At 37.7% G+C, this 16,640-nt stretch overlaps 1 protein-coding gene across 18 annotated transcripts in view; it reads left to right on the top strand.

Moving 5' to 3' along the window:
• The window catches only part of LOC139143389 (titin homolog), a 153,710-nt gene that overhangs the window by 113,018 nt on the left and 24,052 nt on the right, over nt 1-16,640 (top strand). For 8 of the 18 annotated variants that reach the window (XM_070713673.1, XM_070713669.1, XM_070713667.1 and 5 more), the window contains exons 3-12: nt 51-183; nt 5,452-5,572; nt 7,007-7,111; nt 8,582-8,690; nt 9,082-9,294; nt 10,291-10,338; nt 11,841-12,058; nt 14,240-14,336; nt 15,118-15,421; nt 15,960-16,061. In XM_070713673.1, the coding sequence (XP_070569774.1) occupies nt 51-183; nt 5,452-5,572; nt 7,007-7,111; nt 8,582-8,690; nt 9,082-9,294; nt 10,291-10,338; nt 11,841-12,058; nt 14,240-14,336; nt 15,118-15,421; nt 15,960-16,061 (1,450 nt within the window). The remainder of the gene's footprint in view (nt 1-50; nt 184-5,451; nt 5,573-7,006; nt 7,112-8,581; nt 8,691-9,081; nt 9,295-10,290; nt 10,339-11,840; nt 12,059-14,239; nt 14,337-15,117; nt 15,422-15,959; nt 16,062-16,640) is intronic. The other 10 variants (XM_070713681.1, XM_070713680.1, XM_070713675.1 and 7 more) reach the window with 3 other exon arrangements.

Raw genomic sequence — 16,640 nt, 5'->3', positions numbered from 1 at the left:
GTAATACTGTCACAGATACGCTGACACAACATTCACCTATGTCGTTCCAGGTATATTCGACGTATGCACTTGAAGACTATGACAGACGGAATGACGATGTCGATCCAGTTGCTGCCTCGGCGGAGTACGAACTGGAGAAGCGAGTGGACCGGATGGATGTCTTCCCTGTGGAACTGGAAAAAGGTCAGTGTCAGGTTAAGACGGCTCTAGATTAAGATTCAGATCAGCGGGACATTGAGGGCTTTGTATTCTCAAGGGTGAGTAAAATGTGGATGCCCTGGTGATGATGCTGTTTTCGCTCTTAAAATAAATCATTCGTTGAAATGTCAGATTGAGAGATTCTTGTTGGTATTTTATTTTGGTGTAGAAATATTCCAAAAATGTAAATATCAATAATTTTGTAGCTACTGTGCGTTGGGCTACTGTTCTGGTCCCAACAGGCTGAGCCTGCCTTTACTAACATATGGTCTGTGTTGCACAGACTGTGGCATGCCCAAGGTCTGGATGTGAAAACATTTCAACTGTGTATACACTAAGGATTGCATTGCTAGCTCAGGGCTGTCTGGGAAATCAAGTCAGCTAGTACCAGCTATGGTTACACTATTAACCTTAAAATCAGACAGAAGGCCTCATTGTACACTGCTGAAGAGGAGTGTGAAAGAGTCAACTCCATCCCATGCAGTTCAGTTGGTCATAAACACAGGAGATCAGTTAGGCAAAGCAGTGACATTTGGTTTCCTGAACTTGAAGGCTATCTTGTCAGGGAGGAAGACATGTGGAGTCGTTCTCATGAGAAATTTTGCATTTTGTTTATATGAAACTGTCCATGAGAAGCTGTCAAGGTGACATTCCCATAACAAATTTATCATCACAACTTTTGTATTTGTATGTACCACAGTCCCTCCATGATAGAGGGACTGTGCATATGCATGTACGTAAAAGGATGCATAATATATTGGACGCATATTTCATGCTACCATTACGTATACATTCACATGTCAAGATTAATGCTCTTAAAGTATAGGATAAAGCCCAAGTACGAGGGCTCTTCTGGTATATAAAGTCCAACCCAACGATAAAATGTCGAGGCCGCAGGCCGAGACATTTTATCGTAGGGTTGGACTTTATATACCAGAAGAGCCCGAGTATGAGGGTTTTATCCGACTTAAAAACCATCGCCCCTAACTGATATATTTTCGTTTTCAATGTCTTTACGTCAACCGTCCCCTTTGTCAATGTAACATGTTTAGGATATGAATTAAAACTGTTATTTGTGAAATAGCCTTCCAATGTAATGGAACATCCTATAAATGCCTTAGGGCACATTATATAAATGCCCTAGGGCACAGCAGATTTTGTGTTGCAGCTGGTTTCCGCTGTGTTACCAAATTTGAATATTAAAACGTACCAGATGTCTACAGAATATGACATGTTCACTTTTGATTGGACAGTACTTTACTACGGTGCTGTCATTCGTTTCTGGAATTTGGTGACCAAGGCTTTACGAGTAGATAAAACACCCTGAATTGAGCACTCTGATTGGTCAATCAACAATAGATAGTTTTTAAGTTTTGATAATATTTGGTCTTGGCGTTTGGTCTGTCCTGACATTAATTTTAGCTTGACTTTATGGGCAATGATAGCACTGCCTTAGCATGATACGTACAGTTCAGAGCATTCAGATCACCCCCCTATCTGTAAGATTTCTAAGTTTCACATTACAGATTCTCAGTCTGTACAGACCATACTTCCAATGGTTGTCATTGCAAAACGTTCACAGGCTGATTGATTTTCGTCTCATCTGTATTCATTAACCTCATCACCACAGTGGTTTAACCCAATCCTGTTGTTGTGCTATGGCAAAGTTGGACCTTTCCATTGGGAAATGGGGGTGAAGTGGTTAAACCTCAGGTTATTTTAATGATGTGTACCTCATACCATCTACCCCCAAGATAGCAGTAACCATTCCCTCAATACCATCAGTCTAAGCCTTTTCTCTATCACGACTTCAATCTCTAGAGGGCTACCTTTGCTATAGATGTATGATTTGTGACTGATTTTAGTGCAACACTTTTGGATATTATAGTGTAATAGTTACAGTAACAGCCAAATAACATATGCAAATACCATCCTTCAGTAAATTGGTGTCCATACATTTATAATAGATAGAGCTCCCCCCTTCATCCCTTGTTTAGAATGGAAGTTTACCAGACTATGGTTTCCTCATTTGTTTGTTTGTTACTTAACACCTACAGTAGAGCTTCCATTCAAGAACAGCATTACCTCTGTACATTTAGAAAAAAGCTATGGGAACATTCAAGAGACTCGCATGTTTTTCATGAAAAAACTGATCTATGATTTTTCTATTGGGAATGTAGATGTAAATTTTTTTGAGTTTGTTTCTATGGCATCCATTCATGAAATAGCACAGTCTTTGTGGATGTAATTTACTTCATTATTGTGCTTTATTATGGCACACAAAGGAAATACTCGAAAGATTATTAAAACTAATTTTTGTAACATTGAACATTAATGTTTACTTCCAAAAACGCGAAGCACACAACTTTATCAATGTATGTACTGTTTTTCAGACCAAGAAATTACTATCAATCACTCTTATCATTCAGTGTCCATCTTTCCTGTGAAAAAAGGAATGTTTATATTTTAGAATACATCCAGAAATGTTCTGGTGAATTCTGGAGAACCAAGATGCACTTATTCAAGATGCTCTTCTGTGTTGATTGAGACGTGAGCCCTTTGTTTATAATTGCCATACATTCATTGCAGTGATCTGAATCATTCCGGTATAATGATGACATAACAAACACTACCATGCGTATTGATAAGAATAACACTGAAATAAGCTACATGCAATATATTTATTTTCATGCATAAATTCTCGCAGCAACATTTTCACCTCAGGGGAATATGATAGTCCAGTTTTGTGCAAATGAAGTTCATATTTTGTCTAGACAGTTTAGCAGAAACATTTCAAGCATGTTTCGTCGTTGGCTTTGCTATTTTAAGAGTTAAATGTGTATATCCTAATGGCAGACATATGTGGAAATATTACGATGCTTTTGGTGTTACTTATATTCATGTCAGAGGCTGACTACATTTGGAAAGTTACCACAGTAGTCATAATATAAGCTGCCTGAGTTGATTCTTTCGTATACGATTGCAACCAGACTTTCCCACAAAATTTTGACATAAAATTTGACTGCGTTAATTTATAGCTATATGCCAGACAAATTTGTCACTTTAGACAAAAATCAATATTAAAAGTCAACATTATCATATAGGCTTTCATTCATCTTATATGCAAAGAAACCGTAATTTTATGAAGAAAGCTTACAGTTTTTAATATCTTCCCTCCAAGCCAATGTTTACAGTAGCCAGCCTAGAATGTGTGAGGAGGTTATAAAAAGCTTATTATAGCTTCAATAAAATACTGAGCTTTCTGCTTTTTGTTACGACACATGCATAAGTCGTTGTTCCATCGTGTGCACAGAATGGTAATCACGAATAGCCGTTGAGATGCATAGAAAGTATGTGATTGCTGTACTGCAAGTCAGACATTATCTACGTCCCTCTGTGTAGATCAGCTCTCATAAATTGATTCTGCCTCTTGAATATTTTTAAATTTTTAAGTCTTCTGAGCGATAAATACAACTCTCATAGTGTTTAGGCTGTCCCATTGCTGTACTGCTATGCATTGTGGGTATAAAGAAACAATTATGATAATTTCATAAGTATTGTACAGTAAGTGTATGTATATTTAGACTTCCAATATGAACTTTTTTCAGTATAATAACCAATATGCTCAGCATTTATTTCTTCTTGAGAAAATTTTGAGCCCCTCAAGCAAGTTAAAAAATCATGTTATTTGAAGTTGAAATCATATTGAGTCCATTTATATGTTAATTCAGTTCCATCGGGCATTGTGTACATGTACCTTCAATGATCAGTTACTGTGAAGTTGAGTCACTGTCAGGAAGGACTTTGTGGTGCATATTTGACTGAATTTGGAATTAGAAGAAATATTTAGAAATACTGTTAAAAACCACAGAGAAGGACGCTCACTGTGGGGATTTTAATTTCACTCAACTAACCAACACAGCTGCATGACAGACTTGCGCTGCGACTTCGGCTGTACGCCAAGCACCGACACAATAGTACACAAATCAGACCAGACTCTGTGCCTCCTGCCTGGCAAGGAGTAACAGCTAGCATATGGTTGCAAATTTAACTCACCCTATGGGCAACACATTCCTGTAATAGATACATTTTGGTACAATTACCAAAGGATTATTAACGGAACGAAAAATAAAGCCGGACCAAGCTCTAAGGCCCCGTCTACCTTCAGAAATGTGGAGTTCTTATCATGTAATTAGGTCGAGCACGTGCTACATGTGTGCATGCTATTATTCACTTGCATGCCTATTTAGGGCTACATGTACTTTGGATATACTGTTTAACCCCTTTTCTGCTAATGGTTTGGCCTGATCTCATTGTTTCTTTTGGCAAAGAAGGACCTCTGCACAGAGTAATGGGGTGAAAGGGTTAAATGTATAAAATGTCAGCGTAGACTGTAAATTTGGAGTCATGGCTGTCACTAGGCTAGATGCTAAGATGTCATAAATGTGTGATTTTGTATTCGAAATGTTTAAAAAATCTGGCCTTCCAGTGTTCAACCAGTGCATACAACACACACTGCTAGTTCAGTGTAATCCAAACTTTGCATATCACCTGCTTTCTTGTTCCTACCACTAACTATGCATCTGTTTACCAGGTGCAAGAGTGACCATGACTTGCTGTATCAGAAACCTTCCTGTTTTAACCAAATCCGGCCATTTTTGCACACTGTCTGTTCAGTCCCATTGTTTCTTCTCTGCGTGTAAAAGAAACACTTCAAACAGATGGAGCCAAACGTTTTTGTAACAGGCAGGAAGCACCTGTGTCGTAACATATTTGTGGTTCCATGACCAGTTGTTTCATGCAATATGGAAGTCTAGCCATTCTCTACATACAGGGTCTTATACTCCCGGAGGGTCCTTCAATTTGAAAGCCTCCTGGAAAGTTCTGGAAAAGTCCTTGAAAATGAAATTGAGTTCTGGAAAGTTCTGGAAAATTGATAATCCACCCACAATGTTCAAAAACGAGAAGATGATCAGTTGTAAATCATAAAAATGATATATAAAATGGTATATAAAGTGATATCTTGTAAAAAGAATATCTCGAAAATGTTATTTTAGACCTTAAGATGTCCTTGAAAATTGTTCAAAAGGGCCTTGAAAGGCCTGGAATTTTTGGTGACATTGAATGTATTGACCCTGTACATAAATTTAGGTTGAATACCAAGTTTATAGCTAGTAGTATTTGCACAACAAGCTCGGGGTCTCTTTTCTTTCAGTGCACATAATAAAACAATGGATTGTGGTTTTCTTGCAGGTCAAGAGGGTCTGGGTTTGAGTATAATTGGTATGGGCGTAGGTGCTGATGCTGGCCTGGAAAAATTAGGAATTTTTATCAAAACTATTACGGAAAACGGTGCTGCACAAAAGGACGGCAGGTAAGGAGAGTGTGTTTTGATGGGTTGGTCAGTGGTGAACGAAAGGAAGTGTGGAATGATTTATGTGTGCGTGCATGGATGGACAGCTGGATCCGTGTGCAGAATGATGGATGGATGGAAGGAACTGTTACTTGACTGTTGTTTACAGATTCTAAGATCAGTCAAGGGAGGGGGTAACTTTCAATGATGGATGGTTGACTGATTATCAAGATATGGTTGATTTTTTACAAGTTATTTGATTGAGAGATTGATACACACATTCCTCTGTGAGTGATTTGATTAATGAGTTAGTGAGTTAGTATTAGATTGGTTAAAAGGCTTGTTCACTAGACATACCTGGTGATGGGTTCACCACTGAGCCAAGTCAATGATGACAAGAGGGGGATATGTGTTGATAGGCTGTCTAGGTGATCAGCAGACTGGCAGATGGATATCTGTTGATGGTTGGATGTATAGATGGATGGGTGGATGAATGCACGGTTGGATGGATAGATTGCTGGACAGTTTGATGGATAGCTTGACGAGTGATGGCCTGGTAAATATTTGACATGACGGTCAGGTTGATTGCTAGATCATGGATGAATTGAGTGGAAGAGTCAACTTCTTGTCTACTTTTCCTGAATGCTCCCTGAGTAAAGCGAGAAAAAAAGGGGAATTTATCTGGTGGTAAAGATTAAGTGTATTTGATAGGATATGTGTAAAAAGCATTCTATATATTGGAGTATAGAGGGATTTCAAAGATAGACAGACATACAGACAGATGGACAGACAGACAGACAGATAATCACACAGTCAGACTATGGTAAGATAGACAGGTACAGAGATGGAAAAGAAATGAAAAAAAAACACTGATCATTGCAGGTAAGGCAACAAAAATGTGGCATCCAGTGCAGATACAGATGGACAAATAGAGACATTCAGTACGCACAGAGGCACACACACACACATACATACATCCATACACATGCAACTCCTTGAATACCCTTCATTTTGATTGTGTATTGAAGTATGACTACAGAATGTTTTGGTTGAATTTTTCTTACAGTTCAAAAGAATGCACGATCAGTACCTGACACCCCTCCCCTCCCCTCCTCAAATCCAAGCCAACAGCCCTGTCACACCAAAAAATCATCTGTTCATGAGTAAGCTGGATTATTCCAAGTTTAAAGAAAGACAGGGGTGTCACCTCTGAGTTGCTTCAGCATGGAACTGAATCTAATCCCATACTATAGTTAATAACAAGTGCATGTTGTAGGTGAACCAAAATATCATTTTTGTGGCAGTGTTTGGGAGGTGAATTTTCTTGATAAAGCTCAATTCCAACATTGCCTTATTCAAAGAGATTGTTATACTGGATCTGTTTTAGCTGATTTAAATCAAATTTAAACCATCAGTAACATGAGTTTACTGATTTTTGTGAATGTTTGCTTGCAGGATTGCGGTCAACGATCAAATCATAGAAGTTGACGGCAAGAGCCTGGTAGGCGTAACACAAAGCTATGCAGCTCAAGTCTTAAAAAACACCAGTGGTAAAGTCAGGTATGGCTGAAAAGACTTTAGAGTGTAGAATTCAAACCACTAACCCAACACACTCATCACTTGTGTTCGATATTTCACGGCTGTGCTGTCCTTTGCAAGATACAGGCATGCGATGGCAGCGCTTTGCATAGAAACTGTGTCATGATCTCTGCATGGGCCGTATCGCTTTGTCATCGCGTCACCAGTAACGTTTATGTGCCTTGCATGGCTTTACCTGACCATGTGTATCATAGACTTTGGTATCAGTGTACATCGTGGAAAACTGTTATCAACCGAGGCCATTCCGTTTCACAAACCTCGGTACGATTGTACAAATGTACCCTTCATTGCCCAGGATTCTCTCCTGAATACACACAGTACATATGAACTCTGAAAGTACATGTATGATTTTCTATGTTCAAAGAAATTTAGTTTGTATCTTTCAAGCCTACCAGACCAGGTTGCAAGTACAGGGCAGTACATTTTGCAGCATATGATGTATCTTAATGCTTCACATGTGATGCTACATGAAAGTTTATTGTAGGAAAATATTTGTCCATATTTTGCTTTCAATTAATTCATACTATAAAACTATGGAATAATCCAATACTACATGTACCAAACTATGAATATTTTGATCACAACACAAATTAACAATTTATAAAAAAGGAAACAGTGATCTACAGTTAAAGTTTCATTGAAAATTGTTGGAATAATTAATTGATAAACTCATTTCAAATTCATATGAACAAAGTCTATTTTTTCTGCATCTTATTCACTTACAAAATGAGAAAAAAAATTGTAATCTGTAGCAGTGTCTTGGAAGTTCAAAATGCTGAAATGGACTGATGGTGGCGCTCTTTGCTTTGCAGAATGTGTAATTTTCAATGTTGTTGGCAGTGCAGTAATGAAGAACTGATTTCGTGCTGTACCCTTGTTTTTGTATTTTTGTAAATTATTAAATGTGTTTTTTATGTGTTTTTTGTTTTTCAGTCAGCATTCTGTGCAAAAAATGGCTTGTTAATATCTGGGCTGCTAATTTGTAAATGGTGTCCATTGTATGCACTTGTCTGCAAATGGGTTGAAGTAATTGCAGCAACAATGGGCCATTTTCAATATCTTTTAGCAAGAGCATGTCATTTTAATGTTTAAGGAAAATAACTGCAAAGTGAAACTGAGCTATATTGATGTAAATTTGTCTGCTTGTCCCCTACATTTAGGTTACATTGTTGCTCAGTAGCTTTACAGTTTTCAAATGTGATTTCAGCTGCTGCAGTGTTATTGTTCTGACTAGCAAAGTGATAGTAACAGTCTGAAAAGCCTGTTTCAGTTCCTTATCCATCGTATACAGGTAACAAATAGGAGAATTATACATCATTACTTCTTTCGTCATGACTATCCCTTCCAAAGGTTTATCTATTCACCAGATATAATTGAGTTCCAGAGAGACAATTTTAGCTTTGTTGAATTTTTTGCCCCCGTTTTGTGCAGGTTTTTGATCGGCAGGGAGAAAGAGCAAGACGGCACCAGTGAGGTTGCCAGGCTAATACAACAGTCACTGAAGCAAGAAACGAGTCCTCAACCAAGAAAAGATGTGCAGGTAAAAAGAAATTCAATCATAACGGTCTCTCTTCTAACCTGCTGTCCTTCTGTAGAGTAAATGGTCAAGTAGATTAGTAAATCATTGTATAAAATATCCCATACATGTATGTACAAATACCACTGGACAAAATCCCCACTGGAATCCAACAGAATACATGGATGCATATAGGATTTTAGTGAATATTTTGAATAATGTCCCTTATGCATCCTTAGGCTCCTCTAGGAATCCTATGTCAATCCTGTTGGACTCTTTCTGTTCCTGTGGTAATGCCAGAGGATTCCTGAGCGATAGTGCACCAGGGAGTGGACTGTATCCATTGAGGAAGGACTTCAAATGAATATCCATTGTTATACCAATGTTTGCTCTTCCCTTCTGTCACTTCATTCAGCAGCTGGCAGACCATGAGAGTGAATCCGATTCTGATGATGATGAACAGCTCGTACAGGAGACCTTTGAACTGGACGAGAGCAGCGGCAGCGAGAGCCCTGATGATGAACCGGTTTCACCGACTGAAGATATTAACATTCTCAGGTTGAAATTAAAGGAAACTCAGTATAAGAATGCTGTGAACGAGGCTGAGATGGCCAAGCTCAAAATACAGGTGAGAAGTGACCCTTTGAATATGGGGACTAGAATTGCTGCACTCACAAGTTCGTGTTGTCTAACGTTGGCGGTTAATGATGCTTTGCTCTTGTCTGACCTCTTGAATGCTGTTGCTAAAAAAGTAGTATGTTGTGTCACTTGGGCATAATGTTAAGGGATTGTGAAATTGTGTTTTGGTGTCTTAGGCGTAATGGGTTGTAGATTCTATACGTATGCATTTCTGTTCAAAAGGTCTTGCAGGGCTGATGTCCATGTGTTCTGGTAGAGCGTAGTTGCCTAAAAGTTAATGTACAAGTAGTCAATGTAGTGATGTTGCTTCCAGGGCTGCAGTGAAGTACTGTCTGTGCTAGGTCTTGTTCAGAAATGTTGTAGGTTCAAGTGTACAGTATGTGTCAGTGAATAACCATTGGTCGGTGAACGATATTCTTCTTTGATTCACAGTACCTGTTATCTTAATATCATTAAATTATGTCCAGAAAAAAACCCACTTGCTCCGTGGAACGTCATGCTTTGCATCGTTGAAATTAATGGACTTGTCAGGAATTATTTTCATACGGTTGCCAATCAGAATGAAATAATATCATATACATAACTTGTCTTAATGTGTACCAATGGGTACCAATAAATTGCCCATCTTCTTTGCTATAGTTGATTTGTTCACAGACAGAGAATGATTTATTTGTAACATAGGGAAAACAAACCTCAACAATCTCAGCTTATTTTGATTCGTGTGCAGAAGCCAAAGAAAGTTTTAAGGCAAAAATATTATAGAGAAAAATGGTATTGAATGGCGTTGACTGTGGCGCATTTCTAAACATTTGTATGTAATGTATTCATGTGTGGATCTCACTGATTGACACATCCAGCACCTAGACTCACTGACATTACATCTACATAGTCACTGTGATCATCCATAGCACCATAATACACCATCACAGATTGGGTATTTTGTATTTGTTTGTGCATTCTCTCCTCCTCTGCTTCCCATCTGAAGCTTCTCCACATACAGCAAAGGGAGGAAGAACTATTTTCTTCTAAATCTGTGAGTAAACAAAACCTCTCTTCCATGTTCACCCTAACTCGTCACCTTCCACATATAGCAATTAACCCATATGATTCATATCAGATTAACATGATAAAATATCGCTTCTCCGTCATTTCCAGTAACCATGCTCATCTCCCACCTTCCAGTCATATCTGGAACAAAGTGACCTCAGAAAGACATTTGTGTTCCATCTTCCAGTCATGATTGGTTAATCAATCAATTAATCAAACAGTGGACTAACCAATCAGTAATGAGTATTTTATCAAGTAATCAATAAAAAGCAATAGACAAGGTTTTGTTGTGCGATTCTTACAGAAGAAAATACAGTGTGAAAACATTGTCTTGTATCTTTTGATTTTGGATAGTCTTATAAATCCTGTTTGGGAGAGAGTTGTGTTTTGTTGAAGTGAAATAATAATCCAATAATAAGTGTTTGTTGAGATTGATGTGTGATAGAACTGCCACCAATTCCGACAGAATGGCCAACATCTGAAAATAGCAAGGAGGATGTAAGATTACAAAGCACTCGGTATACTTCAAGACATTTTTGGTACCTAGATGCTGACTGGCAATGATTGTAGGAGTAATGTCTCCTCAGTAGTGTTCGTGCTCAATATGACTTGCTGATCACAAAGCCGATGAAATTACCAGAAGCCAATGAGTTACATCAGGGATGTGATATGTGAAACATGACAATTTCAAATGCTTGTGGCAGTTCAATGGTTTGTAATTTTGGTTGGAATCTGTGTGAGTGTCTTCCAACATTGGCAGCTTTTCAATCTAATACCGGATTAAGCAACATTTTTATTCCAGCAGGTAACCTTCATTGTTTATGCTCATGGAAAGTGTTGCTTCACTTTTGATTTTAGCTTTTGCAAGTTTGCAAAAGCCTTTTAGCTGCAGTGCATTGCCGGTCTGGTAAATATCATGTATAGCTTGTTGTGCTACGCACACTTACACGACTGTTGTTGGTATGGAGAATGCCCACATGCTCCTCCCAGATCGACAGTTTCACCAGAAAAATTGTGAAGATAAACGAGTTGTGATTGGTCAAGCAGTGCTGAAGAAATTGTAGTATTAAAACGCCAGATTTGCAACTAAATTAAGTTCGGCAGTGAATATTGTCTGTTAGATCATGTGTGCATATGGATAACACCTTGGAAATTTTTGGTGCATAAAAGTTTTCCATACTGTCTGCTCATGTAAAATTTTAATGCAATTGATCAGACATTCTGTGAACATGTTTTGTTTCTGAATTCACTAGAGCGGGTCCTCAAAAGTGTTACACACTGAAAGTAGGGCAACAACTATACAGGAATGACAGATTGCTTGATAGAATAATTCATGCCAGTTAGTACTACTGTCTGAAAACATCACCACATCTGTTGTGGCTCTCGAAATGGCTGAAGGGGATGTTTGCCAGTGATTACAGCGCCCTCTACTGGCAAGGTACAGATTATGATGACTCTCTTGTTTTTTCCCCCACCATTGTTTTCCAGGTACTGCAGGCCCAAGGATGGGAAGCAGAGGAGAAGAGACTGCAGATGAAACTTGAGGATAGCAATAAAAAGGTGGAGACATTAGAGGCACGTGAAGCACAGAACAAAGCTGAAATTGACATGATGAAAGACCAGCTGGAAGACAGCCAGGGTCAATACATTGCCTTAGAAAAGAAGTATTACAAAGCTAAGAAGCTTATCAAAGAGTTTCAACACAGGTAGGTTAATTGTCAGTTACATTAAGCCTTTCAGGCCAGATTCCCTATATATAGGAGAAATTTTGGTATGTTTCCTGAAAGTTAGACCTAAAAGGGTTAAATGAAAAATTTCAAAGTTTGTTCATTGATCCATTTTCATGATAGAAAAATTGTCACTTTTTTCTAGTGAATTGTAAAAATGGGTGACATCCACTTTTACATGTTTAATGCATTAAATGAAATTCAAAGAAAATTTCATTTGCTATGGCGTTTCTGGAAGATATTCCTTCAATTTTTCCTTTAGTATATGGCAACATCTACCATTTGCCTTTCTTTGCCAAATAAATTTTTATTTTGCCAAAGATAACATACATGTATCTACGCATAGGCTGAGTTGAGCTAGCATGTTTCTATACAACAATTAGATATCATCTATGGCCAAAAACAAGTTAACTTACTACAATGTAGGCTGACTAAATATCTTTACCATACTAATTCAAGATTTTGTATCATATTCTTTCAACTTTGCTTGCCGGCTTACAAACATGTATAAAAATTTGGGCACATATTAAGGCTGTCTGTGCTTGCGCCAGGGGAATGTCTTAACCAAATGTCAATTGGAATTACCAATGACTTGAACAGGTACATTGGTATCTCTTTTTCATTTTATACAGAGAAAAATATGCCAGAATGCAAAAATTCTCGCATGAAAAATTCTGTCATAAGCACTTGATATGGGCATGGCATTATCTCTTCTATGACACAGTGCACTCTGTTTGGTTTCACTTCTGACTCAATTTGTTTTGACATCTTTCCAAACTTTCTCTGTTGATATTACTGATTTCGAACTGATGTTTACACTGTTGACCCTCCCCAGCCAATATTTTTAGTACTGCAAAAGATGGTGATGTGTCATACAGCGTATAACAATGTCTGTGAAAATATACATGAATTAGTTTAAAATATGGACAGATAATGTTATGCTGTTGATTGTCAGCTTCTTGACTAGCTAAATTGCCAGATATGTTGGATGCCATAATGTATTACTGTACACTTTTAGTGCCAGAAGTCAAAGTCTTGTACATGTTCACAAGGTGTTTGGCATATAAGATAACATTGGCAATTTAGGTCAAGGGATTAAACAGCATAACATTAAAAACAACACGTGAATCTTCAGTACTGTTTTAATCAAATTATTATTAAAGAATCTGATGTTGGAAATTATGTACTGAAAAAGCAACAGCTGTACCAAGAGTATCTGATCTAGATAAGCAGTAATGTACCCTAATGGAAGAAAGTAAACTTTACACGACGTAATGTACAAGGTGAAGTCAAGTACATTGTGGAGGGCAAAGTTTGCTTGAATCCATTATGAGCTGGGAGGGATACATTATTGCTTATTTTATAGTTTTGGCAATGGCAGTGAATTTGTAGATGTAGAAAACATTTAGGGCTACAATGCTGGATAATCAAATATGTTATCAGAAATAATCTGATGGGAGGATGTAACAAAATTCACCGGTATTGACAAAGCTTTAATATAATATCATATACAACATGAGGCTTTCCACCATATCATGAGCACAGTGTCTGTTTGGTGAAATGTTTACCAGTAGTTCACAAAATTTTATTTGAGGATGGACTATGCAACCTTTCGTTTGTACTCCTGGCAGGACAGATGTGTTACCATCTATAATTCTTTCTCATTCCTATTTGCACCGTCAACAACCTCACTTCAGATTCACACAGCTGTCTCATATGAATCAAGCATGATAATCATCTTCAGTCGCCATGACGATATTGGTGATGTTGCATCTCAGGTTGACGTTTAACAAGCCAAGTGACTGACATTTGCTGCTGAATGAATTTAATCATATGATTAGACAATTGACAAAAATGAAGAAAATAAAGAAAAACTCGTATAAATTGCACCGTGATAGTTTGAAGGTAACTTGAGTCACAAACAGAACCATAAATTGTGAGCATAACCGTAATCAACAAAATTCAAAAATGAAACTACCTAGAATCAGTCACTTGGCTTCTTTGAAATTCATCAAGCTGTTCTGTGATGTTTAATATTTCGCGCCTCCACAAAACTATCCCATTGTTACGAATGTATCCGTGAGTAAATATCCACTTCTGATCCAGGATAGTTGCATTTACTTGTCAATTTTCCATTTTGTCCCTCTTTTTTTCCCCCAGGGAGCAAGAATTCATTCAGCGGGAAGAGTATTTTATACAGCAGCATGCACAGAGTGATGAGAAGAACAGGAAACACATCGCAATGCTAGAAGCAAAGGTAAGAACACCATATGGAAACTTCTTCCCTCGGGAAAAGAACTTGATGCTTTTCCCCGGAAATTCTACATGAAATTAGATCAGCACAAGTGAAGATTAAGGAATAAATACCGTTAGATACAAAGCTAAATGATTTGCCCTCAGGGGGCATTTACGGATCCCAAACAGTAACAGTCATGTGTTTGTAGGGTATACCAGGAATAAATGGAAAATGTTATTTCTGATAATCTTCACCATTGCTATGAAATCGTCAATTTTAATTGATCATACAATTTGCCAATAGTATTTAATCCCTGCTGAGGCATCTCCATCAATGTTGCTCCGATTTTGTGGTTGAATTTTTGAAAAACGGATTTAAATCACAATTTTGAGCTAAAATGTGCGAGAGTATTTTTGGTTATTAGATATCGGAGTATTAAATGTTCAGTCAAAGACAGAGGAAGAGTATAACATGCCATCCTTGTATTAATGAATACTGAAGCATTTTCAATGTGTTCATGGAAATTTAGAAGTTGAAAGCTATGCATGCTACCAAAAAGGGTCCTAAGATCATCTGATGCAATTTGTGTTCTGCAGACTTCTGAATTACCCCTGCAGCGTGGATCAAATGTATTAAAAGTTTTGTTCAAGAGGGTTGTGGTAGTGAAATACAAACAAAGCCTATGCTAGGCACCCTTTCCATGCTTGAGAAATCCCAGATGGATGAAAAAATTTATCGTCCTAGGAAAATACCAGTGAAAATGCCAGAGCTTATCTGTTCAACCCCCATACCTTGTTAACAGATTGCAGAGCTGGAAAAGACGGTTGAAGTGACGAAAAAATCCGTTGTCATACCAGAGGAGCCGGTAAAGATCATAAAGGTGGAGACAAGAGAAGAGAAAGTTGAAGTGTCAAAGAAGGAAGAATCACAGGAAGAATTAAAACAAGATCTGCCGGAGGAAAAAGAAGACAAAGAAGATGAGAAGGAGAAGGAAGAAGAGGAAGAAGAGGAGGAAGAAGTTGATGTTGCTAAGACTGAGAAAAAGGTGGAAGAGATCAATGAAGTTATTGTATCAACAACGATAACAGAGATAGAGTCAAAGCCTGGTAAGATAATCAGTAAATGAAATATCCAAGGAGACTTTAAATTGTTTGTATTCTTTGAATATTCACAGATTCTGTTTTCAGTGACCTGTCATGGACAAAAAAGTCATAATTTACTCAGTGATCGGATGCTGCGTGGATTTGTGTAAGATTTTCATTTGCTGGCGTACCCTTTTGATTTGGATTGATGTGTAGAATTGAAAGTATCTTTGAGAGCCCAAGTGAGATTATTGGAAAAGTAGCTTCTGTCTGCTAGGCACATAAAAATATACAAAGACATATACAGACTAGCTAGGACACATAAACACACATGCACAAGTTAAAGTCAGCTGAGGACTTAATTTATTTAGAGTGGCATACCGCCAAACTGGCTTCTGTCAACAGTAAATAATTGAACTCCCTAGCAGACTTAACAAGTGTAAGTCTGTCAGTCGTTCCCTTGGATTATGAAGACGTCATTTACAATATGTTGGACTTGGTGTTCACCAGGGTCAGCCTAACACCCAGAGACATTACTGGTTTTGATTTAAATCCTTCACAGATCTTCTTCAAGAAGACGACAGGCAGCCATCTCTGGAAGAAATTCTTGGAGCTGAAGGTTTACAGGAGACACGGGTAGACGAAGATGCAGAGTCACCACTAGGTAAGCAGAATAAAACGTTACCTGAAAATGGTCTCAGTACGATTGGACAAAATGACAAGATCTCCAAGTATTGCTGGCACTTCCCCCCAGAAGTCTGCTACATCGTATCATTAAGCATATTTGTATTTCATAATCACATGTTTCACCTCGAAAAGAAACTTGCCCTCACTTAAGTTAAGAGATGAAACGCTTTTCCCCCTAAAAATCAACAGTTCATATTTATCAAACATGACCTTAAAATTTCTTGGGTAAGCATCACTGTTCACAAGTGTTCACCTTGTACTGTTCTCAGTCAAGTACGTATTTAACTGGTTGTACTGAAATAATAGTGTATGTGTATAATGTTTTGATGGTTTCAACCATCATCACTTTCTCAACTTCACTTTGTGTATTGTCCATCCTGATACTATATCACGGATACTGTATCTAGCTGTCATCACAGTATATATGATATTTTCCAACTGAATGGAAATTTAATCAAACTGTATTGATCAAATTTCAAAACTGATATCTCTCCAGATCTAAAAACATGATATCTAAAGATTTTAGAAAATTTCCATTGAGACGCAATATTAAAGA

The sequence above is a fragment of the Ptychodera flava genome, chromosome 11, assembly GCF_041260155.1.
Source record: "Ptychodera flava strain L36383 chromosome 11, AS_Pfla_20210202, whole genome shotgun sequence".
NCBI lineage: Eukaryota > Metazoa > Hemichordata > Enteropneusta > Ptychoderidae > Ptychodera > Ptychodera flava.
The sequence above is the reverse complement of the archived record's forward strand: the minus strand, read 5'-3'. Positions and strand labels throughout refer to the sequence as shown.